Source organism: Pezoporus flaviventris, unplaced genomic scaffold (assembly GCF_033815535.1).
Source record: "Pezoporus flaviventris isolate CSIRO_AGI_PZ_B2104156 unplaced genomic scaffold, CSIRO_AGI_Pfla_v1 ptg000066l, whole genome shotgun sequence".
Taxonomy (NCBI): domain Eukaryota; kingdom Metazoa; phylum Chordata; class Aves; order Psittaciformes; family Psittacidae; genus Pezoporus; species Pezoporus flaviventris.
In genome coordinates, this window is record NW_026892614.1 from 14653963 (window position 1) to 14677649 (window position 23687).

The window sequence follows — 23687 nt, forward strand, 5'->3', positions numbered from 1 at the left end:
TTGGTCTAGTGGCTTCTGATGGCAATGGCAGGATGGTGGTGTCAGTGTCAAGGTTATTGATAACTGGGCCTTAATGGGCAACGACAGCGGTGACCATATTTTGAAAAGTAAGACTTTGGCAGATATGTTCGGTGTGCAGACATCTGCTTTGGAACGGCCGTGCGTGGAAGCAGAGCGCCACTGCCTTTTCCACATCCCTTGTATTGTGGGGAGCCGCAAGTGAGCGTGTTCGAGCACCAGTGGGCTGTGGTGCTTCTGAGTGTCCCTTGGCCTGCTCGGGTTTGGCCGCATATGGGCAGAAAGCGATGGGAGGGGGACCGGCCCGAGGTGCGGGCGGTGTTTCGCTGGGTGGGCGAAGAGAGCCCGTGGGGGCTGCGGCTGGGGAGCGGCTTCGCGCTTTGTTCGTCGGAGCGGGGGCCCGTGCGCGGCCACGGTGCCCGGCGCGTGCGCGCGCAATAGGCGGCGGCGACAGGACGGGGGTCTTTGCTGGCGGGTGGGAGGTGGTGGTGTCCGTGCTCCGCCTTCGCCCCGCCACTGCGGCGGGAGCGGGACGAGGCGCCGCCCGGCGCGCAGCTGGTTCAGCGCTTCCGCGCAGCGGCGGGGCCGGCTGCGAGCGCCTTCCTCGCAGGGGCGAGCGCGCCCCCCGCCCCCCGTGCCCCCCTCCTGCGGGGGCTGATGGTTCACAAACGTAGCTCGTCCCCGGCTGACGTTCCCGGAGACGGGAGCCTGGCGGCGGAGCAGCCCAGCCCTGCCGCTTGCCAGCTCCCGTGCCGGTCAGCAGCGGCGCCTGGCGCTCACCATCGCGGGGGGATGCTGCCCCTTCGCCCCGCGCTGCTGCCCAAGCGATACCGGGGCGGCTCGGCTCCGCGCTCGCGGCCGGGCCGCGCGGCCGCCCGAGCGGCGGCAGGAGGAGGAGGAGGGCGCGGCAGCGGCGGAGGCGGCGGCGGCGGCAGCAGCAGCAGCACCACCATCAGCATCACGGGCGGCGGCGCCCCGGCGCTGGGCCCGCGCGGCGGCGTTGGCCCGGGCCGGCTGCCGGTCCGGCGGCGCGGGCCGGGGTCGCCGCGGGCTGCCCGGAGGGGGGCGGAGCAGGAGCTGCGAGAGCCGTCGCGCTCGTGCGCGAGCTGGCCGGTAGGGGCCGTTGCCACCCCCCGCAGGGGAAGGGGGGGCGGAGCCGGGCGCGGCGCGAGGCCGGGGCGCGGGGCGGCGGCGCTTCTCCTCGCTCAGCCGCCGGCGGGCCCCGCGGCGGTCATGGCGGCCGTCCTGTCCCCGCGCCTTTGCGACAGCGACCCGGCTACGCCAGGCGCACAGTCCCTCAAGGTGAGAGCATGTGGCGGCCGCGGGTCTGCGGGCTCGGCGCGGAGGCCTGGGGCTGTGGTGTAGCATCCGCTTCGGCGGGAGGCCTGGGCTGCGCCCCATTACCCTCGCGCGAACTCCGTGACCCCCTCCTTGGGTTCACCTCACGCCTCCCAGGGGATCTGGGCGGCGGGTTGGCGGCCTCCGCTCCGAACTTGCGCTTTGGATCCAGGCTGGTGGGGGGAAGGCCCCGCTGGGTGCCCGGAGCCTCGCTCAAAGTCCTGAGGCGCCTTCCCGGGTGCGGCGCCCAGCAAAGTTTGTGTCTAGTGGCAGGCTCCCGTGTGCAGGCCCGCGGAGTCGCACCCGCGCTTTCCAGGCAGCGGTAGGGTTTGTGGCGCCGAGCACTTGCTGCTCGGGTGCGGGTGGGCAGTTACTTTTTGAAAGACATCTTGGTCATTCAGGCTTTCCCATTGCATAATAAGGCATCGTTACGTAGATCTTGTAATTGATAGGCGTACCAGGAATGCGTAATGTAACCTTGTTTTGTAAGGACTAACAGAAACATGCGCTTTCAGGGGAAGAAGAGGCCTTTTTTACCAATGTTTGACTTTCGATGCGAAGAAAGTCACAGACCTTCCCTCATTACTAATCTTGTTTACAGTAGCAGTGGTTGAGGTACAGTGTGTGTTTCTTAGACCGCAGTGCAAATGTTTTCACTTCTTTCTGCAAAGTCCTCTGCAAGAAGCTGCCTCATTTCCGGGAGCGTTTTAATTTGTGAGCCTGTGTGATAGAGTTTGCTGACGTTTTCAGCGAATGAGAAACCGAAAGTGGAAATGGAGGACACTGCTGTTCCCTGTGGTGTGGATGTACACATTTTTAACAGTACTGGATTTAATAAAATTTCAAAGCAAAAGCAGAAACTGATGTGAGGCACTTCCTCTTTATTGTCGAGTTCTGTCTTTTAAAGATGTTTTGAAGTTTCTCGGTAGCTTTGGTATAGCAAAACTTGGCTTTGGCCCTGCTCAAGTTTTTATCTCGGTTGAAAACGTTAGGCATACATTCATGTTCTGTGGGGGAAGTAGGTATGAACTACTGATGAGGCATAGCTGTGTCACAAGTTACCGTGGTGCTATACTGTTTTAATTGAAGATGGCTGCTTGGTTTGTCTGATTGGGTTTATACAAGGTATTCTCAACAATATTGGGAAATAGTGCTAGTAGTGATGCTGGGGGAGATGCTACTTACCTGATTATTTAAGTATAGCTTTATTAAGTTGTGTTTCAGTTTTTTTTGTTGTATGAAAGATACTTATGAAATGCATTATTGCTAGTCCACAAGAAAGAAAAAATGCGAAAAACATTAAATAAACTAAAAATACAGGAAACAAAAGCCTGGGTCCTGTCTTGGTTATAGTACTTTGAAATGTACTTATCAAAAGTAATATATTCTCTTTTGCTGTAATCTTTTTAAGTTATATTTCAAGTAGTATGTAAAATGTACTAGAATGAAGACATTAGCTAAGGTAGACCTAATAATTGTTACTTAATAAGTGTGTATAGTTTGGCTTCATCCATTTATTTCTGGTATGTTAATTCTTTCTTAAACTTTTCTCAGAAGGTACAAAATGTGACTCTTCCATAGCGCTCCACTCAGAGTTTCGATTACCTAGAGAGCTATCTTGTTCTTGGCTCTACTACTGGTTACAACCGGTGATTCACTTGAACACTTCTGCCTTCTGTTTCTTAATTATAGTCACTAAATGCTTTGAGAATTGATAATGTAGGTAGGAGTTGTATAGCGTTATTGGATAACAAAGCAGTAAAAAACACAGAATCATCAACTGAATCCTGGTCTGCTTGATTTTACAGAACTCCTTGTTTTGTTGTCATTTTATTCTTTCTTTATATAGATCTCATGAAATCTGAGTAGTGACATCTGTAAGTTAAATTCTAAATGTTTGCCTGTAATAGCTTCTATATCTGTTGCAATACAACTTTTTTTTTTTGTTATTTATAGTTTCCTCACAAAAGACAAGTCTTTGCTGCTTGCTGTAATCATATCTTTTTGTGAACTGTGTACTAGTCCTTTAATTTTAACTGTGCCTCCATAATATTTTCCTTGATTTTGTGAGTATCAGCTCTCAGCAAAGGCTTGGTGGTTTTGCTCTGCCCTTGCTTTTGTGAGCTAGTCTGATTAGGTGAATCGGTCTTGTCTCTAACAATCATAAGTGAGGGAAGTATGCTGTGTCTACAGCTGTCTGGCTGTGCTAATGCCAAGGTAGTTTACATCAAGAGCAGTGAACTTGGTTGTCAGAGCTACAGCTCTGTCTGTTCAGTGCTCCACCTACACCACAGGTGAGAAACTACCAAATCCTCCTTCTGTGCCACCCTGTGTCATACAGGTAGTTCATAGCTAAGAATAATTTGCTACATAAACTGTCCTATGAGTTGTTAGTGAAGAGCGTTATTCAGTAGCTTGGTAGTTCAGGTATATTTAAAATCTGGATTGCCTCACAATTTTTTCTGATGTTTTACATTATCTGCTGATTACTCTAAATTCCTTTAATGTTCATCTTTATTTTCATTGTAGGATGACACAGAAGAAAATTCCAATGATGGCAGCCAGCCGTCCAAAAGACGACGCATGGGCTCAGGGGACAGTTCTCGGAGCTGTGAAACTTCTAGCCAAGACCTTGGGTAATATTTTTTAATTTTTTTTAAGAATTCCTACTTTTTTATTGCTAGTCTTACTGTATTGTTTGATATGCATAAGAATTAGTTCTTCCTCCTTTGCTTGCCCTTGTTCTTCATACATCTTTCTGAATTGAGGCAGTGTCCTGTGAGTAGCCAGCTGTATTTTTCTCCCAGCATATTTTAAGAAATTTTATTGTAAAACAGCACAGAATGTGCTGCATCTAATTTACAATCAGAGGCACAGCTTACATGTTTTAAAACATAACATAATTTTTAAACTTAATTTTGACACTTGAGTAGCTGCTTTTCCTGGTCTTCTGTCTGCTATCATGGGTATCCCTTTGTATTCTGTCCCTCAGCATATTGATGAATGCGGGTTTGGAGAAATACATGTGAAGTGGGGTGTAACAAAGTGACTTTGAAGTGGATGAACAGGATGCAGTGTCCTAAAGTGCTTGTCCAACTTCATATAAATATAAGTTACTGAATTTCTAGAAATACAAGTGGCCCTCTTAAGGATTCTTTGATTTGTTCTTACATTGCTCTTAGATACAGCTATTTTCCTGCTGAAAACTTGATAGAGTACAAGTGGCCACCAGATGAAACAGGAGAATACTATATGCTTCAGGAGCAAGTCAGTGAATATTTGGGTGTGACTTCCTTTAAAAGAAAATACCCAGGTATTTATTTTTGAAGCTTTTCTTCTAAAAAAATCTTTGTATATTTTGGATGTAATCTGTGTCTCTTTGACTATGTAGCATGAGCCAACTGATTAAAAAGACCCTGAATTATTTATATTGGTATTTCTATTTTATAATTTGTTACTGGCATATTGAAAATGTATCCCATGGTTTTCCAAATAATTTAAGATTTCTTGGTATTGCAGCTGAAAATCTGTAAACAAGTCTGATTTGGGGGTTAAATCAGCAAGTGTCTTTTGAAAACTGACCTCAGTTTCATTTTTAAGTAATCCTTTGGTGATTTCTTACTACATAGCTATATCTCTGTTTTCTGAATTGTGGCAACAGTTAGATGGGGACATTCTAGGATTTGAGCCTTCATTATTCAGAATTGTCAAATCTGGTACTTCTGTCATGGAGCTTATTTCTAAGAGGCATATTAAAAGAAAAAATACTGTCAGTACTTGATAATGTTTTTCGTGTCTGAGCTCATGGGTCAGGTTTCTTTGGTATTTCTTGAAATCATAACAACGGGCAGGGTACTCAGAAAAATTGACCATGTCCCTACAGTACAAGCTTAATTTAAGATTAATTTACAAGATTTACATGTTTGTAGAAATAGTAATATAATACAGACTTTCATGGCCTAGAAATAAAATTGTCAAAATACTTTGACCCTGCTTATGGGTGAGTTTGAGTACCTTCATACATTTTTACTGTTCTCTTTTGTTTTCTTTGGAGATTTAGAAAGACGAGATCTATCTCACAAGGAGAAACTCTACCTCAGAGAACTAAATGTTATCACAGAGACTCAGTGCACACTAGGTAAGAAAACAAATTGTTAGATTCCTTCTTAGCGTATTAAAAATATGACACACTGAAAATGTGATTCAGTTTGGTAAAGAATTGCATCACTCTTAAATGAAAACAAATTTTGAAATGAAAACTGAATTATTATTAATTTGCATGAATTGGCCACAGGGTATCAGGGTTCCAATCTTATTATAAGAAGTAAGTTTTGGATCTATTTTAATTACTAAGAAAAATCCCTTCTGTGTTGGAAATTAACTTCTAGAACCTTTTTCTAGAAAAGAGAACACCATTAATTTTTCAAATTGAAAAGTGCATCAGTCTTGTTTTGTTGAGTTAGTTGGAACCCAGCAAATATTAGTGTATCTTACATGGTACAGTTTATATGTTTGAAGTTAGAAGGGTGTGTATTAAAGCACTTTAATGTACTTGAAATTGAATGATCCCATTGATTTGGCATATATTGAAAGAGCTTGAAGTATTTTCTTCTTCCTCTGCTAGTACACATGCCTTGGAGCATGTTAGAGATTGAATGGTGCCTGTCACATCTTTTTTCTGTAATTCATGGGTCTGTGTAAATGCAGTGTCATTTTATATACTGACAGTCTTTGGAATACCACCTTTATGTCTCTTCTGCCAGCCCTCTTCATTATTTTTTTTCTTTAACTTAAACATGTGTGAAAGAACAGTGTCTGATCTTTATCAATAGAAGTAAAATGCTGTATCCTGCCTCGTATATTCAGTAGAGATGTGTGCTGAGTTAACTATCCCTATTTTTTTAAGGTTATATTTATAATTGGTGGTAGTAACATAAGTCATCCTCCATTCTATAGTTAATGATGAGAGAATAGTTGTGTTTGAACCTTTAAAGGAGTTGTGCATTGTAGCTGCAAACTGAGGCATTTTGCTTTCTGAACTTCAAATGATTTACTTTGGAGTCAGAAGTCTGTGTGTGGTTTGCTGCTCTGAATTACCCTCACACTGATTCTTCCTTGATTTGTATGTAGAGATTATCTAAACCTCTTAATTTCAGTTAAGGTTCTGCAAGTTAATGAAACTTAAGATTTCACCAATATTGGAAATGAAAGCTATGTTCCATTTCACCAGGTCCCGCTTAGAACTAAGGTTCTGCCTCACACAGGAATTCAGTAGCTGTCTGAGTCAGTGTTCAGGGGTCTGTAACTGTAAGGAACAAATGAGTCTTGACTCATTGGGTAGAAGCAAACCCCTAATCAGCCTTGAGAGCTAAATGGCACAAGTTCACTTCTACTTTAGAGAGAGAGAAGTACTGTGCACAGCAGGTTGTTGTTTCTAGCTGCTCAAAAAGTTAAGCTGATCATTGTGAGATATAAATAACCTACAGATAGTTTTGCCAGATAGCATCATTATTGCTTTTATCTATTTTAGGTCTAACAGCTTTGCGTAGTGATGAAGTAATTGACCTTATGATTAAAGAATATCCTGCCAAACATGCTGAGTATTCTGTTATACTGCAAGAGAAAGAGCGTCAGCGAATAACAGATCATTATAAAGAGTACTCTGTAAGTAGCTAGCATATAAATTAACTAGATCTGTAACATGTGCAGTGTAAGAAAAGGCTGTTCTCAGGCTGATAGTGAAATATATGTGAATTGATAAAATTGTTTTTATTCCAGCAAATGCAGCAGCAGAACACACAGAAAGTAGAAGCCAGCAAAGTTCCAGAATACATTAAAAAAGCTGCCAAGAAAGCTGCGGAATTCAACAGCAATTTAAACCGGGAGCGGATGGAAGAACGTAGAGCCTATTTTGATTTACAGACACATGTAGGCAGATTTAAATTTCTTATCAATCTTAATAGGTATCTCCTTGCTTGTTTAAGGTTAAGTTGGTTTTCATACCATTTTTAACTGTTATTGTCAAGGGTTTTGATTAGTCTTATTTCAGTCATGTAGGGACTTAAACAGCTTTGCTGTTAAATGGGTAATACAGCTAAAAGCAATAATTTCAAGTACATTTAATGTGAAATTTTTATATTTTTCTTTTAACCTGAAAACATTTGTCTTGGGAAGCTTTAAAAGTTTCAGTGTAACTTTGTTGTCATCTACTGGTAGTACAAAACTTAAAGAGGGAGGCTTAGGTAACTAAGAAGCTTCTGTTACTATTTTATCTATTCGTATGAATGGCTAATTCTGTTTTGGAATACCTTCAAAATTTTGCCTAAACAATACCTAGGAAAAAAAGTAAACTATATATGCCCTAAGAGTCTGCAATATTATGCCTTTGTTTTTGTTAGGTGCTATATGATTTTTGTATTAGATAGATTTAATGTTTCAGTGCCCTGTTTAAAAAAAAATTAGCTGCCATTTTGAAGCAGGACTGTCCTGCTCATGTGAAGACAGTGAAAATCTTCTCAGTGCAAATTGTTACATGTCAGTCTATTATGTTTTTTTGGTACTGACCCATGTTAGAGACAAGATAGTGGATAGTTAATTTCTTTCTAAGGGAAAGAAGACGTCTGTGTAGGCTTCTCCTTTCCATATATTTTTATTATTAGTGGTATTTTTTTAATGCTGCAATCTGGTTTCAGAATTAGATGGATGTGTTCTTGCTGCTTGCTGCCAGTATGGACCAACAATGTTAATTCATGCTAAAGATGCCAGTCACAAAAGTAATGTTTACAGTTTCAATTGTATTGAAATTCAATTGTATTGTTTCAATTTCAATTCAAATTTTAATTTTCAAACTATTTTATGTAATATATTATTAGAAGTAGTCTTAACTGATAATTTTTCAGTTCACTAGATACTCAGTGATTGGATTTAAACTGTGGTACTATTTTGTGAGTGGGATCTCTAACCATTTTAATGAATTAATTTCCCATGGGAGAGCTTGGGTAGCTGTTGCAATTCAATAAAACTGACTAGTTAAAAAATGTTTGGGGGCAAGATGGTGAAGAAGGCTCAAAAGTTTGTGTGTGAAACAAAAATGTCTTTGTTTTGTCTTAAACAATACAGATTATCCAGGTGCCTCAAGGAAAATATAAAATCTTACCTACAGAGAGAACAAAGGTTAGTCCTTATCCAGTGGCTCTCATACCCGGCCAGTTCCAGGAGTACTACAAAAGGTATTTTAAAAGAATCCTAACTGCTGATTCTGTTGCACTGATCTGTTTTCTCTGCATCTAGTAAATAGAAAACATTTGAATGTATTTCCTGTGAGGTTTTGAATTTTTATGTTTGAGACACTTGCTAGTCTAAGAGATGCATAGTGTGACAAGAACTGTCAACAAAACAGTGCTAGTTGCAAGGGGTATATCCCTGCTGATGTGTTGCAGTGCCTGGAATGTGGCCTACTCAGATTTTACTGTGGTAAGAGGAGGCACTGATTTCATTTTTGCCACCCTCATGTGTTTACTGATCATCTGCATGAGTGCTACGGTTAATGTTACTATGTCAGAATTTTGTAATGCTGGCTTGTAATTGTGTTTTCTGTGTGACAGTCTTGCTGTCCTTCTTTACAAAATTCTTAATTAAAAAAAAACACCCTGATTGTTCTTGTGGGCTGAGTTTAATGTAAGTGGGTGAGAAGGGTATCACTAGTTGGATCTTGTATTTTGCGAAAAATGCGGACCTGACTGTCTACACAAATTTAAGACTTTTCCAGTGGTATGATCCCATTTGAGAAATACTCACTGATTTGAAAATTGTTCCCTAAGTCTTACCATCCATACAACAGAGACAGTACTCATCCTGTACCTGCACGGTTTTCTTGAGAGAAACTCTTTATCTGTAAATGCCTTGCTTATTCCAGTGTGTGTGCATACAGACCACCACAAATTTGCATGTTACAGGACATTCTGAAGGACTTACATTTTATTAAATTAATTGAATTAAAGAGTTTGAATTTAATTCTGAATTAAAGATTAAATATCTTACTTATTTCACACAAGCTGCAAGTGGATCTGCTTATCCTTGTTAATGAAGGACACAACTTTTCAAAATATGCATTAAAATAATATCCTATTCCTTACAATGTCTGTCCTTAATAATAAGAGGACTTTCAATTTTTTCTTAGTATCTCAGGTTAAAAAAAGAAGTATGTTACACCTGTTAAACTGTATCTGGTTATAAGCAATGTGATTAGGTCTTCAGTCTTCTGAAATTGTATTTTTATATGCACTTTTTATTCTCCTTCAGTAATCAAGGAACTTGGATGTATAGCTGTATTCTTTACCTACTTTGCTTTGGACCCTAGCTGTTCATGTGCCCTGTGCTAGAACTGTTGTGCATGTGCTATATGGACACTACATTTATAAATAAAGTGTATTGTTGGGCATAGAAATATGGATTGGTTAAAAATTTTTAGGTCGTCTGTGGCCTTTTATGATTATGTAGGTTTGGAATATTGCAGAGATACTCTTCCTGCATTCCAAAAATACCTGCTATACAAAGAAGACAAGTACTATAGGGTACCACGTTTGGAAGGAGAAATTAATGTTTCCTTTGTTTTCAGAATTGCATGTTTTTACATGCTTCCCTACAAAAAAGGGAGCTTTTCTTGCTCTTTTTCATTGAAGTCCTTGTACGCTGTGTGACGTAACATTAATGTATAAAGTACACATGAATTAAATTTGTCTATTAACTTTAGATACTCTCCAGATGAACTTCGTTACTTGCCATTAAACACAGCTCTTTACGAACCTCCTTTGGATCCAGAGCTGCCTGCGTTAGACAGTGATGGAGATTCAGATGATGCAGAAGAAGGACGAGGGGATGAGAAACGGAAAACCAAAGGCAATTCGGTGAGACAAATTGAAAGTATTCTTCAACAGGAAAATCCTTTCCCTTCACTTTTGTTAGGTTCAGTAGAATCTTTAACATTTGCAAAATGAAGGAGAATCATAAATTAAAAGTGTACTCCCTGTTTTTAGTGCTTCTTTTTATTTTTGTAACATTGCTCTCCAGCTTTCTGTTTTGATCCGTTTTAAAGTAAATTGAACAGATACTTGAAATTTCAGGCCCTTTCTCTGTTCTTTTTAAAGAAATCTTGAAAAGCCTTCCCAACTCCAGCTCTGCTATGCCTTTTTCCTCAGTGGGAAGTTGCTGGCATTTCTGAGGGGAATGAGCCTTGTAGTTCAGGCCACAGTATATTTTGCTATTCAAGTCCCCCAGAATCTGTCGCTAAAGTCTGAGGAATTTTTCTTCTTGTGAAGTAGAAGCGGGAAGTATTCAATACAGAAACAGATACTTTATTCCAATTCAAAAACAAGGTGAAAAGCACTAGTTTTTTTGCTTTACAACACATCTTTAAAAAGATGCTTGTATTCTCTCTGTGTATGCAAATGCCGAATTAACTGTTGCTGGAAGTTAAGGGAAACTTTCACATGCATACCTTGGCAGTGTTTTAAATGCTTAAGAGCAGCTGAGCTTCAGATGAGCTGTCTGAGTACAACTGAACCATTGGTCTGTCGGTACAGTTAGTATGTTGGTGAAAACCATTTTCCAGAAAGTTAACCCTAGTTTTAAGAGAAATAGAACATAAAGTCACGGGTGCATTGAACAGTTTCTGGTTCAGTTCACAAACATTTTAGATGGTGGGTGTATTTAGTGCTAAATTTTGCCATATAAACGTTTATTTTGTTTGAATATTCATAAGATACTCGTAACTGAAAAAGAAATGGTCTGCTTGTAGGCTAACAAAAGTGAGATCAGTATTAATACACCCTTTCTGCTTGCATTTTGTGGAGAAAGGATCATACAAACTTAGCAAGCTAAATGTCAACTCAAAATTTTTATTTCATTACATTCCAGCTTTTTTACAGTTGGTCTTTAAGCATTTCTTCCTAGTTCCCTTTTCCTTTAACTTCCATTCCCCTAGTGGTAAAGAATAGTAACTGGACCACACAGACTGTGTTCTCATTTTTCAAAGAAACTCACAGTTTTTGGTGATAGTGCAGAAGGGAAAATGTGCTTGTGTTGGAAAAGCATAGGGAAAATTTGAAATGAGATTCCTGTGGAGTGTGGTTTGACTATGGGAGCAGGGGTTCTTTGCTAGTCATTGGGGCATACTGTTTGGGAAAAATATCTGTTGAACACAGAAGTGGGCAGCTGTCAGGCCTCAGTTTTGGGCTCCCTACCATTCCTCAGATTTCTCTGGTGAGTCCTACAATATGCTTTATGCTTTTTCCTTTCACCCTCCCCATTGTTGGAGTCAGGTGGCAGTTTGCCTGTTCTGTAGTGTTTTAACAGGCCTGTCATAAATAACCCCCTAAAATAATGATGAAACATACCACTTCTTCCTGCCACAGAGTTCGCTTACTTTTGTATTATACTCCTCCCTTTGCCCTGTGTCTCTTTTGTCTGTTTTGATTTTAAGCTCTGGGACATAGGCTGACTACTGTTATGTTTATATAGAGTGCTTTTTACTGTAGGGCACCATTGTTATTTGGCCTCTTGGTTTTTATTGTAATCAATGTTATTAATTATATTGCTTTCTTCTGGAGCTTCTTGGAGGCCTTTGTTAACGCTTTTCTGAAAAAAATCTTGTGCTGCTGCTATTAATTATGCTTACATTGATCTTTTACCTTCTTTGAACCTCTTTCAAGCCCCTCTTTCTTGCCTCCTCATTCCTCAAAACGACGACAGCAAAAAAGCTTTAACTGCAGCATATATTCATAAATTCTATTGTGTTTTGCCTTTGATGGCACTGTTCTGCTGCAATCCAAATTAAATATTTAGATTGCTCCTGGTGAAAATAGTAGATGAGGGTGGCAGAAAAAACCTTCACATGTTTAATTCAAAGCAGTGCTATTTTTTAGTACACTTAAATGCATGGCAAGGGCACTTTTAACTTTTTGCTGGCCCTTTACATTGAAAACGGTATCTCACATACAGTTGTTTTCTTGCTGACTTTTAAAGGAAAACGGTTCAAAGAACTATACTAATGTGCTCCCACTCTGTTATCAAGACCAACTGGAAAACATGACTGGTACTGCTGATGCCAGTCTCTCAGCATAAGAAAAAATAGATAATGAAGGTTATAAGCAAAGGTGTTCTAGATTATAATGTACCCTGTGCTTTTGCAGAAGGAAAGATGTATCCTTCTCTTACCTTAGTTGGCTCTAAGGGGCAAAGGAGGACTTGTCTGTCTATCCAAAAAATAAAAAAAATAGCTATGGTATTTTTATTATAGGACAATTCGTCTGGCAATGTATCTGAAGGTGATTGCGCCACAGAGAACCAGGAGGATTCTTTTCAGGGAAGACAAAAAACAAGAGACAAAAGTGCTACTCCAAGAAAAGATGGTTCCAAACGTTCTGTATTGTCCAAATCAGTTCCTGGGTACAAGGTAGAAGAAAAAAGCCCCTGATGGAACTTCTTTACTGACCAGCCTCTCCCTGAAATACATGTTTTTAAAATAATATGGAACTTCTGCTTGCTGTACTTCGCTAGCTGCTCTCTTGTGCGCTCCACCTGTTTGCTTCCTTACTTCCTTTTTACTTTTATTTCATGTGGGCCTTTCCTTTACCCTAGCTATACAGTGGCCTCTGTTTCTGTGTATTTCTCAGATTCCCAGGCAGTAACATCAGAAAAATTCATTGCGGTTTTATCACTGGAACTCTGCATCTTTCTGTCTGCCTTAACGTAACAGTCAAAATTACTTGCCAGTTCAAAACTACCATTCAGTATCCATCATATTTTTTTCTACTATTTAGTATGGCAGCATACCAAGAGATCAGTGCTGTAAAGTGCAGCTATGTGGCTGAACATATTGTTACGATGTTCCTTTTAAATACAGCCTTTCATCCTGAGATGTTGCTATGTATAGCATGGAAGGCAAGAAGCTTACTACAGTTGTATAGGCAACACTACATAACCACTTTAACAGTATATGGAAAATAGCTTTTTATGTAGTTCACACTATGTAGAAACGTTTGTGGGCAATATGCTTATATCCAAGCTAAAGACTTGGTGAGGATGTTAAGACATTTCAGCTGTCAAGAGGTGGTTGCCAAACGTAGGGCCCAAATCTTCAGTATTATTGTATAATAATTTCAAAAATTAAGATAAAATAATAATTTTCAGAGGAAGTGGGAATTGACATGCATTATTTATGTGTTGTTTTTCTGCATATTAAGGGAGGACCTGAATATATGTAATGTATGAATATAATGTAACACTTTCAAAGCACATTAGTGCCTAGTTTGGTTCCACTGAAAGGAATGAGAATTTTCTGTTGACTTACATGGGAGCAGGACTAAACTTGTAAGAGCTAAAACACTACATTAAGATAGGGTTTAGTATTTAGCAATCAGGAGTGCTTGTTAAGAGAGGTTATGAGACAATGAACACCTTTGTCAGGGAAAGGATCATGCATATGGAGAAACTGTCTTAGCAAAAGCAAGGTGTTGATGGCTTGCATTTGATGTTCATAAATATTTACTGTCTGTATTTACCAGTTGAAGTAAACTGTCACTTACGTTAAGAAGCTAATTTCCAGCAAGAATTGGACAGCTCTGATAAATTTTCTCCACATAGGATATCTGTACAAGAGAAAGCACCAGCTGTGTTTTCTCTTTCCCAGAACTTACTCAGAAATATGTGAAAATGGAGATTTAGACTGTGGTACCATATGTATATTTTTTTATATGTGACTTTCCAAATTGTTGTAGACACAGTGCATACCAATATTCCCATGAACATGAAATCCAAAGATGGAGCTTGAAATTATTTTTTAGCTTTGTTTAACTTGACATTAGAGACTGTGTGCCACTGGTTTGTTACAGAAGTTTCACTTAGCTGTGAGATGTCAGAGTGCTTGATTAGTCCAGTGTGTTTAATTGACATTAGGAAAGCACAGAGAGAGAACTGGTGGAGCAGAGCTTCCTGTAAGGTTCTGAACTTCTAATTGTAGAAGAGCAATGGTAGCATACAGCATTGCATTTTGAAAATGTGATCTGGTAGCAGTTGCTTATTGGTTTAAAATCAGTGGCTGTATTAGTGTTACAGTAACAAGGTGTTACTGTAAATGTACAGTGCCACATCTTGCACTGTGGCATGCCTGACCCGCAGCAGCCATCAGGCTGTTGGTAAGTCAGAGGTGGTGATGTTGTTTTGGGAGGGTGAGAGAATTGGCTTTCTTGTTTGTGGGAACGTTTGAATGCTTTCAGTAATCCCAATCACGTGAGCTGTTTTAACTGGTAAAACACAAAGTTTTTTGTTTGTTAGTCATAAAAGCACCAGATACTGATACACCAAACGTGTCTAAATGTTAAGGCACTTTGAGCTGAAGGCTTAACTCATTTAAAATGTCATCCCTATGAACTCTAAATCTTTGTAATACTTCTGTATTGTTCTCTAATATTTGACTATTTTTGTAGGACAGTAATTTTTCATTACATGTAGTTAAAATTGAAGGATAATTGCTATGGCATCAACATGCAAATGTATAGTTATAGACACGTTTATAAGTATTATAGAATTCACACATTTCCACTGAGTTATTTTTGAGTAAAAGAATAATGTATTTTATACAGAGGCATTTTTATTGTCAGTTCTTTAACAAAGAACGGCTAGCATGTTTTACATTTTTATCATGTTACAGGTAGCGAGTCTTTGTTGCTGCAGTACTTGCTACTACAATTGCACACACAGGGTACTGTTGAAAGTACAGGAGATATTTTGCACATAAAACTGAAATGTATTTAGAAACTATATTTTACAACAATTCTGTTTCAGGTCACTATATATGAAAATGGAACGCTTTGCATTCTGAATAGGACCTTCTAAAAGTGGTGTAGTCGGAATGCTTACTTTGAGAGCTGCAGCACAGCATCATGGAAGCAAAAACTTACAGAGCAGGCAGTGGTCACTTTGACTCTGCATTCATTCCCTCTCCATTCCTTATCCCAATGAGATGAGGATGTAGAAAGCAAAGTTTAATCAGATGGGATATTGTAACTTTGCATCTGGATTTTATAGACTTTGTTCATAGTGTTTCTAAAAGCCATTTATGGTGGTAGAACTTGAACTGATTTGAAATGTGAATAGTCTTGCATTCTTTTAAATTTTTTCGTTTTTGTAAAAATACTTCCATTCTGTTGAAACTTTATTGTTAATAGGCTGTGATTCTCACCCCCCCAACATGCACAATTTCTAATGAACACAATTTAGTGAAGTAAGACCTAGATGGAAGCACTGTTGGTAAATGCATCTATATTAGTGTCTAACTTGGGAGTTCTGTGTATCAGAGTGTTGACTCCACATACACTTAACGCAGGTTAACAGTGACTGAAAAGCAACTCACTTTAGCTTTCCTGATTACCAGGGAGTACGCTGCTGTGTATTAAAGGCAGTCAGATATAAATCCGTGACAAACTAGAAGTCTGATTAGAAAAGTGCACTTGATATTCTAGAAAGGCTTGGTTTACTTAGAAATAGATAAAAACACAATAAAATTAGAATTTAGCCTAATCAATGGAAGGGTAAATGCTGCAACACTGACAAGGTTTAAGCATGTGCCACTTTTGTTGTGAGGAGCAGGGTATAAAGGTATACATGTAGGACACATAGTAAACCATAAAGGAGTTTGTGTAGTATTGCTTTCATTATATTTATTATTTTGTAGAGACATTTGTGAATGTTAGACTTTTCTTATTGTTTTATTATAATTATGTATAAAACAGGTTGACTCTGCTTTTTTAAAATAAATAAGCAAAAAAAGTCTGCATAAATGCCTCTGTCATCTTTTGAAGGAAGTCACCTATAAACATCTGGTGTGTTGTGCTGGTTTCGTAAATAAACTGCTTCAGACAATTTGAAGCACACTGTAGCCATGTTTTAACTTCAGAAGCAGGATGAAAACTTCCGAGAACTCAAAGTGACTGCTCTAAACATGAGTCAAGATGCTAATTATCTTGCTAGGTGCTAGAAAAACTGTCTGGGGATATAGGCACACTCAGATAAGTTGTAGTGCAGAAGATCTCACTGATTTTATATATGTATATATATGAATATATATATAGATACGCACATATTTATTTGGTTTTGCTTCTAAAATTTATTTTAAAATTAAACCTCATTCATCTCCCCACACATGGTTAGTAGTTGACTGGAACTCTTGGTTACTGACAAGCCGTTTAGCTCCTTTGAGACCAGGTTGTGCCTTGAACTCTGTTAGCTACATCTTTGCAGCAACATTGGGTTTTAACACCGTTTAACACCAGTGAGTACAGTGTTAATTTTAAACAACATTTCTCATTGATCTCATGTAGGGGCAGAGCTGAACAACAGAACTACTGAAACGTTTCAGAAACTTGCAATGCCTTACTCCTGCCTTGTCCTCATTGGGATTTTAAACTCCCACTGGTGTATCTCTTGGGTTGGCACACAGAATATGTACACAGCTGTTGCTCACTGTAGCAGCCTGCTATTTCTCTTACCTTCTAAATGGATCTCAGGAACCCAAATACACTCCAGGTGATAATTTAGACAGATGATGAATGTAAAACTAGTTAAATACAAGGCTGTGTTTCTTAACCACAGTTATGGCTGGATACGAGATAGAATGGTAAAACAGGCAGCTGTGTGCAGCAGAGCTAACCAGGTATTTTGAAATTAAAGAAAAATAAAGTTTACTGATTTTGTAATTATTTTTGTATATTCAGGGACAGATGTATTGCAAATGGAAAATTTTATTTCCTCCATAAATGGGAAATCTGCAGGAGTATCCTCTATTGGAAAAAAAATGACTGACAATTTCATCCTCTGTCACAGTTTATTTACACTGAGGAGAATGTTAGCTGATGAATTCATAGGAAGCAGCAGGTACATGCTTTTGCTCCAATCTGATCTACGTATAAGTTGCCACATGTGCCAAATGCAAAATCTTACGTAGTTAACCTGCATTTTTTTTCAGTGCCTCTGCTTGTCAATGATTGTCCTGTTTTAAGTTTCACACACCCTAACAGATATTTAATTGATTTTAAGAGTTAAGGAGTTCTATGACATTTCCTGTTAAATCTGTCAATTCTTGTGGAACGAATTTATAGCCCTCTTCTACCCTTCCAGCCAAAGGTCATTCCAAATGCTATATGTGGGATTTGTCTGAAGGGTAAGGAGTCCAACAAGAAAGGAAAAGCTGAAGCTCTTATACATTGCTCCCAGTGTGACAACAGCGGTAAGTATCTGCATACACTAAGTGGATTCCTAAGGGAGTCTGTTTGTCAGATCTGTTTGTGGAAATACTTAGTGTACTAGGCTTGCGTTTCAACGGTTCAGCTGCCTTTTCTGTCCTTCGTTAAAGACTCCATCTGTTTAACATTACATGCACCAGCACATTGGGTGTGCTGTGGGATCTCACCAGGAGGTGAGCCAAGATTCAGCTTCTGTAAAAGCAAACATTCTAACTAATTTTAAATTTCATTTCAGACATAGAAGTAATAATACTGGTTTTAATCTAGGCCACCCTTCTTGCCTTGATATGACCCCGGAGCTTGTTGCTATGATTAAGACTTACCCTTGGCAATGTATGGAGTGTAAAACATGCATTATATGCGGGCAACCTCACCATGAAGAAGAAATGATGTTCTGTGATGTATGTGACCGTGGTTACCACACTTTCTGTGTGGGACTTCATGCCATCCCTTCAGGTAATAATTGTTCCCACCTTCTTGGAGTTCTGGGCTTTCTCTGTCAGAGTTAATATACACTTTGCTTTTGAAAGAATAGTTTAAAACAAACGTGAACAGTAGGAGTGAGAAGTGCTGTAGGAAAGCACACCATAGGATACAATTTTTTTTAATAAGCTTTATTTTGGTATATTTGGTTGTGCAGTTTAACCTGGCCATTCCTGTATAGGAAATAGAATTGGCTTGTACAACAGAATCCAAACAGACTCACTCAGAACTAGGGGTTTTTTTCCCCCAAATCCACAGAATACTGAGAATAATTACCTCTCTTCATAAAAGAAACCTGTAAAAAGGCTGTATTGCTGCATATTGCTGGAGTATAGCTTTCACATTAACAAAGTGTTTGTGCTATCACGTCAGTTTCTAAATTAAAAAGTACACTCAATTTAGTATTTGTAAACATCTTTTTAAACCCATTCCTTCCTTTTTTTCTTAAACATCAAAGCTGGAATGCAGTACCTAGATGTCAGGCAGCCTGTACCTTAAAATTACTTGGTCATTTGTTATCAGCTAGCCAGCTCAAGGCAGTGTAAAGAAAATAACTGGTGGTACTGTTGCTTTTTGTGTAATACTAAATCTATGGTAAGTAAATTCATGAATAAGTGCACAGTGGCTGTGAGTTGTGCAGCAACAGAATCCCCTGTAAGTACAGTGCTCCAAATATGTGGTACATTCCCATTTTGGGAAGCACTGGCACTAGCTGTCACCTTAGTACAGGTTCTGTGGCCCATTTCAGGCTGACGTAAGGACAGAATCTAAACGAAACAGATTATACGCCTGCTAGACAATGAAATTACCAAAGCAGCCCTTATGATTGCAGCTGCTGTAATACAAACAGTTAAATACTTCTGCTCTTTGCTCAACCCTTTTTTGAGGGTCAGTAATTTTCAGTACAAGGTCTAGTAATGAAGCCCTGCCAGCAGTTGTCTCTGCTGCCTGACTGCGCTCAAATAACAGGCACTGGTTTGAGGAACAGGACCGCATACCTGCAGCAGGAGAGCAATGCTCCCCAGCTGCTGTTCATTCACCTTGGGCCATGGGTCATTCACGTCAAAACAATCCGCAAACGCGAAGCATCGTTCATCAGGTTCTTTCCTAATAATCCACCTCCTTAGCAGTGCTGGAGCTTCCTGAGGTCCACAGATCGGTGTAGCCAGTTGTTACACATCAAGAATCCACAAGGGAGGGCACACTGCACACACTGCTTTCAGCACCTTCTCCAAAGGTGTTTGCATTTCAAAGCAAAGCACTGGCTGTTTACATTGAAGGAAGTACTGCCAACAGATGAGCACTGATAAAGAGTGGTGAAAGGTGCATAACTAGGCGGGTGAGTAACAAAGTTTCCCAATAATTGATAACTTTCTTTTCTTAGGTCGCTGGATTTGTGATTGTTGTCAGAAAGACTCTCCCGTACCAAGAAGAGGAGGAAGAAGGGGGAAAACCAGCAAGGAGGGCTAAAACCCCCAAAACCTTGCTGTCCAAAACTGCACAAACTGAAGTAATACTTTGGTGCTATTTAACCAACCACTCTAAGAGGAACAATACCACTTCTTTTTGGTGTTGTGTTTTTTTTTTTTTTAGCTTTTTACCAAATAAACTCTTAATTTTGTCTATATAATGACTTTTTTTTGTGATACAAATCACTAATCCCATCCTGTCGGATGTCTGGATAGAGACAGACAAATCAAATTCCCACTCAAAAAGAGAAGGCTTTTGGTAATGAAATTTAAATTGTACATGCACCGTTTGCATAAAGTTATAGTAATGTACTTGTTTATCTCAGTGCACTCATCAGTAAGCTCTGTGAAGAGAAAATTACAGAGCAACTTCAATACCCACTATTTGCATAGCAACTGGTTATTCTGAAAGACTCAACCAAGGCAAAAACTATTCCTGGCAAAACCGATTTTCAACAAAGAGTGGGCACAGCCTGACCTTCTTACAGCCGACTGCACACTCAGCAGAAGTTTTCTTTGCAAGCTCATGACTTATTCATAAAGATGTTCTAAAAAAAGAAAACCAAACAATCAATCACAACAAGCTATCAGGGGAGGTGTAAGAAAACACCTCCCAAGTTCAAGATACCTTACAGTGCATCGCTTTTAAGGAGGAACAAAACCACCCTACTGACAACAACAGCTGACAGCTCACAGTGACAGCAGAGAAGTGACACGCATTCAGTTTGGGTGGTGGCTTTGCAGAAGTGATGAGTGACTGGACAGATCTCTGCTTGGCATGATGTAGAGCACAAGCAGGCAAAATACAGATCATCTATCCCCCTAGACGATTGAGAGGTTTTTCCTCCCTTCGCCCTCGGCTCCTCAGCTTCAATGTACTCAAGCCTCATTGCTAATTATACTGGAGATCCTTGCTCAGAAGTAGATTTTATTTTTAACCATGCACTAGATTGAGAGTGGCCCTGAAGTACAGCACTTAATTTTACTTTTCTTTATAAAAAGAATAGAAAATACTGAATCAGAGTTGATTTTCCTAAGCACCTGTTCAAAGTTAATTTAACAAGATCCCAACTGTACATTTGTTTTTAAGCCCTGATCTCTGAAGAACACTGCAAATACTGTACTCACTGCTCATTTTATGTATAGGGGAGGGAGGATTTACAATATAAAATTAAATATGGCTTTTTCCCCCACTTCCTTTATGGTTTAGGAAAAATAACCTGAATACCTCTTCAGGAACCATTACAAAGTGTATTAAATATCACAGCAAGTCATTCATGTTCAATTTCACAGGCTGAAATGTGACTTAGCCCAGTGTGCGTCAATTTAAAAAAGAATTTCAAGTATTAATTTCAAGATTCCAATCAGTATAGTCCAGAAAACAGACTCCTCGTCCTGAGACTCATCTTCTGTAGACTGTGAGTATTTCTGGTTGGCCTCCATCTCCTCAGGGTTGTAAGAAGCCTCACCAGATGGGTACTGTACAACTGTCCGATCATAGTACACTTTCATTTCAAACTCGCTCTCCAAGTGAGAGGGGTGGCCATAAATCCCTATTCCCACTGGGCGGCGGAAGTGCGCCGGTACGTGGACAACATCCTGGCCACAGGTTACAGACTGTAACTCGTACTCGTCAAAGCTGGGGTGAAGTGTCATGTCAGATACGTACAAGTCTGCATCACCTTTTAAACTCCGCATCTGAAGCACGATCTTTCCCTCATGATTTAGTCTCAAATAGCTGTAGTTGCCTGCTCCAATCTGACCCTGAACAACATGGAGAAGGACCCATTCTTCAGGTACATCCTCTTCCTCGAAGGCATTTACCACAACGAGTACTTGAGCTGCTACAAAAATCATCAGGATTCTTTTCCAGCGTGCCGCCATGGTCTGGAGCTATATTCAGACTCTTCCTTTCTCCTGTTCTTGTCTCCTCCTTCTGAATACAAAACATAATTCAGATTTCAGTATATACCCTTCTTGGAAGGAATCAAATTTAACTTGGTAATTTTTATAAGTTCTCTAGTCCACACACAGTTAAGCAACTTTAATTAAGTATGTTCATTAACTTTTCTGGTTTTAGTAAGAAAACCTCATTGCTAAGATTCAGAGCTCTGTTGGATTAAAGTGGCCTGAATTTCTTAATGAAGTTAAACAGGAATTAATCAAGCAGGTAGATGTTTTATCATCCAGGACTGACACAGGGCCATTAGTTTTATTCTACCTGCATAGCTGATACATTTGACTGAGATGAAACCCAATAATGATTTTAGCCTGTTTAAAAAAAAAAGCAGTTAAAAAGAATGCTGTTGTATGCTTGAAGAAGTTCAACCTGTTCAGGTGTTCAGAGGATCCTATTCGTTCCCCCATCCACTCATCTTAACTTCCAAGGGCAGTAAAGGTGTAAACCTGGGCACACACAAGAAGCAGTACGCACTCTGACTTGCACCGGGAATGGAATTAGAAATAAAACCGAGTTATCTACTGAATTAACACATTCAGATATGATGCTACTGTGTGATTGTTTCTAGGACTAAACTTGGCATATTACCCGTGAAAAGAGGAGTTTCCTAGAGATCCTGTTGCCGCACAAGCACTCAGCTCTTTGCAGCAGAAACTTAATGCAACTGTTCAGACGCAACTTGTGAACCCTTCTGACAGCTTCCAAAGTACACAGCTGACTGTGTACTTGACTGTGACATGCGGTCACACTCAAGTACAACAGCCACACGTAGACATACACACTTCCAGGTTTAAGAGGAAGCTTCTCATCCCTTCATTCCTTCCATTAGGACACTACAGTGTCAAACATGAAAGCTGCAAGCCTGTTTTGTACCCTGCTGGCATCGAAACAAACTGCTTCCACTGCGATGTCACTTAAACCTTAAGAGGTTTTACAGCTAAACACAACAAGGGAAAAAGCTGAGAGTATTTCTTTAGCTCCGCATTTGCTGCCCCGGAGGCCTCTATACAAGGCCACAATTGAGCACAGACGGCATAAAAGCAATCCTCACAGCATTCGCAGAACTTGCCCAGACGACACAACACCCTCAACAGCGACATTAAAAAACACTCTTCTGCCTCCCCATATCGGGGGACTGACCCTCGGCCACTTTCAAACCGAAGCGACGGTGAGGTACCCGCGCGGGGAGACGCACGGCTCCGCTCCTGAGCGGCGAACGATGAAGTTACCGAAGGACACCAGGCGCCGCTCCGGAGTGCAACAGCACCTGCGAAGGGCCGCGGTTTGGAGAGCTGCCCGCCCCGCTGACCCCCGCCACCCTCCGCCGACAGACAGCTGGGGCACGGCTCACCTCTGACCGGCCGAGGGGCTCCGGCACGGCGAGGCCGCGGCGAGGCACAGCAGCGGGCTCCGCGGACGTGCGGCAGCACAGCGCGGCCGGGGCGCCGCGGAAGAGCCCCTCCCCGGGGCGGGCTGGCACGGAGGCGGCCCCCGAGGCGCCGGCCGGCCCCTGCACACCCCGGAGCCGAGCCCGGCCCCGCAAGGGCGGCTACCAGCGGAGGAGGCTGGCTGGAGACGGACGGGACAAGGCCTCCGCACCGCCCCCCCTCACAGACCAACGAGGCCCGGCGCTCAGCCCGCACCGCCGAGCACTCCAGCCCCAGCCCGCCCTACCTCCCCGAAGGGGCGGGGAGGAGCGTTCCCACCTCTCCCAGCTATCGCGAGAGCGGACGGCGGGGGGCGTCCCCACGGCAACGCGCACTACCCGGTGCACACATACGCGCCCACAGAGCCGGCGGGGCCGCGGGCCGCAGGGATGCTGCTGTGCCCCCTCGGTGCGGAGCTGTGGCGGAGTGCGGCGGTTGGAAGGCTCTGCAGAGGAGTCTGGGCAGGCTGGGTCGGTGGGCTGTGGCAGGACTAGGGTAATGACCATCCCCCGTACTTTGTATTGGGGAGGCTGCACCTCAGATACTGTGCTCACCCTCACCGCAAGACAGACATAGAGTTGGTGGAGCAGGTCCAGGGAGGGCAACGAAGCTGGTGGAGGGCCTGGTGCACAAGTCTTATGAGGACCGGCTGAGGCAGCTGGGGAGAGCTGAAGAAGAGAAGGCTCAGGGGCGA

At 41.3% G+C, this 23687-nt stretch overlaps 2 protein-coding genes across 4 annotated transcripts; one reads left to right on the plus strand and one right to left on the minus strand.

The window, feature by feature from the left end:
• The first annotated feature begins 660 nt into the window (after positions 1-660).
• Positions 661-19728, plus strand: PHF10 (PHD finger protein 10). 3 transcript variants are annotated; one of them, XM_061471339.1, is made up of 12 exons: positions 661-1320; positions 3886-3992; positions 4539-4669; positions 5411-5494; positions 6887-7020; positions 7135-7284; positions 8476-8585; positions 10109-10262; positions 12653-12808; positions 17530-17638; positions 17922-18110; positions 19522-19728. In XM_061471339.1, the coding sequence occupies exons 1-12, from the start codon at positions 676-678 to the stop codon at positions 19605-19607; spliced, it is 2055 nt and encodes a 684-aa protein (XP_061327323.1). In that variant the 5' UTR covers positions 661-675; the 3' UTR covers positions 19608-19728. The 3 variants fall into 3 exon arrangements, with proteins under 3 accessions (XP_061327323.1, XP_061327324.1, XP_061327325.1); XM_061471341.1 differs by having other exon boundaries at positions 1143-1320; positions 5417-5494; XM_061471340.1 differs by lacking the exon at positions 12653-12808.
• CUNH6orf120 (chromosome unknown C6orf120 homolog) lies at positions 19708-23071 on the minus strand. The gene is made up of 2 exons (XM_061471350.1): positions 22918-23071; positions 19708-21542 (listed from the first exon to the last, which is right to left on the minus strand). Exon 2 carries the CDS (start codon positions 21488-21490, stop codon positions 20933-20935), a length of 558 nt encoding a protein of 185 aa, XP_061327334.1. The 5' UTR covers positions 21491-21542; positions 22918-23071; the 3' UTR covers positions 19708-20932.
• Positions 23072-23687: the final 616 nt, after the last annotated feature.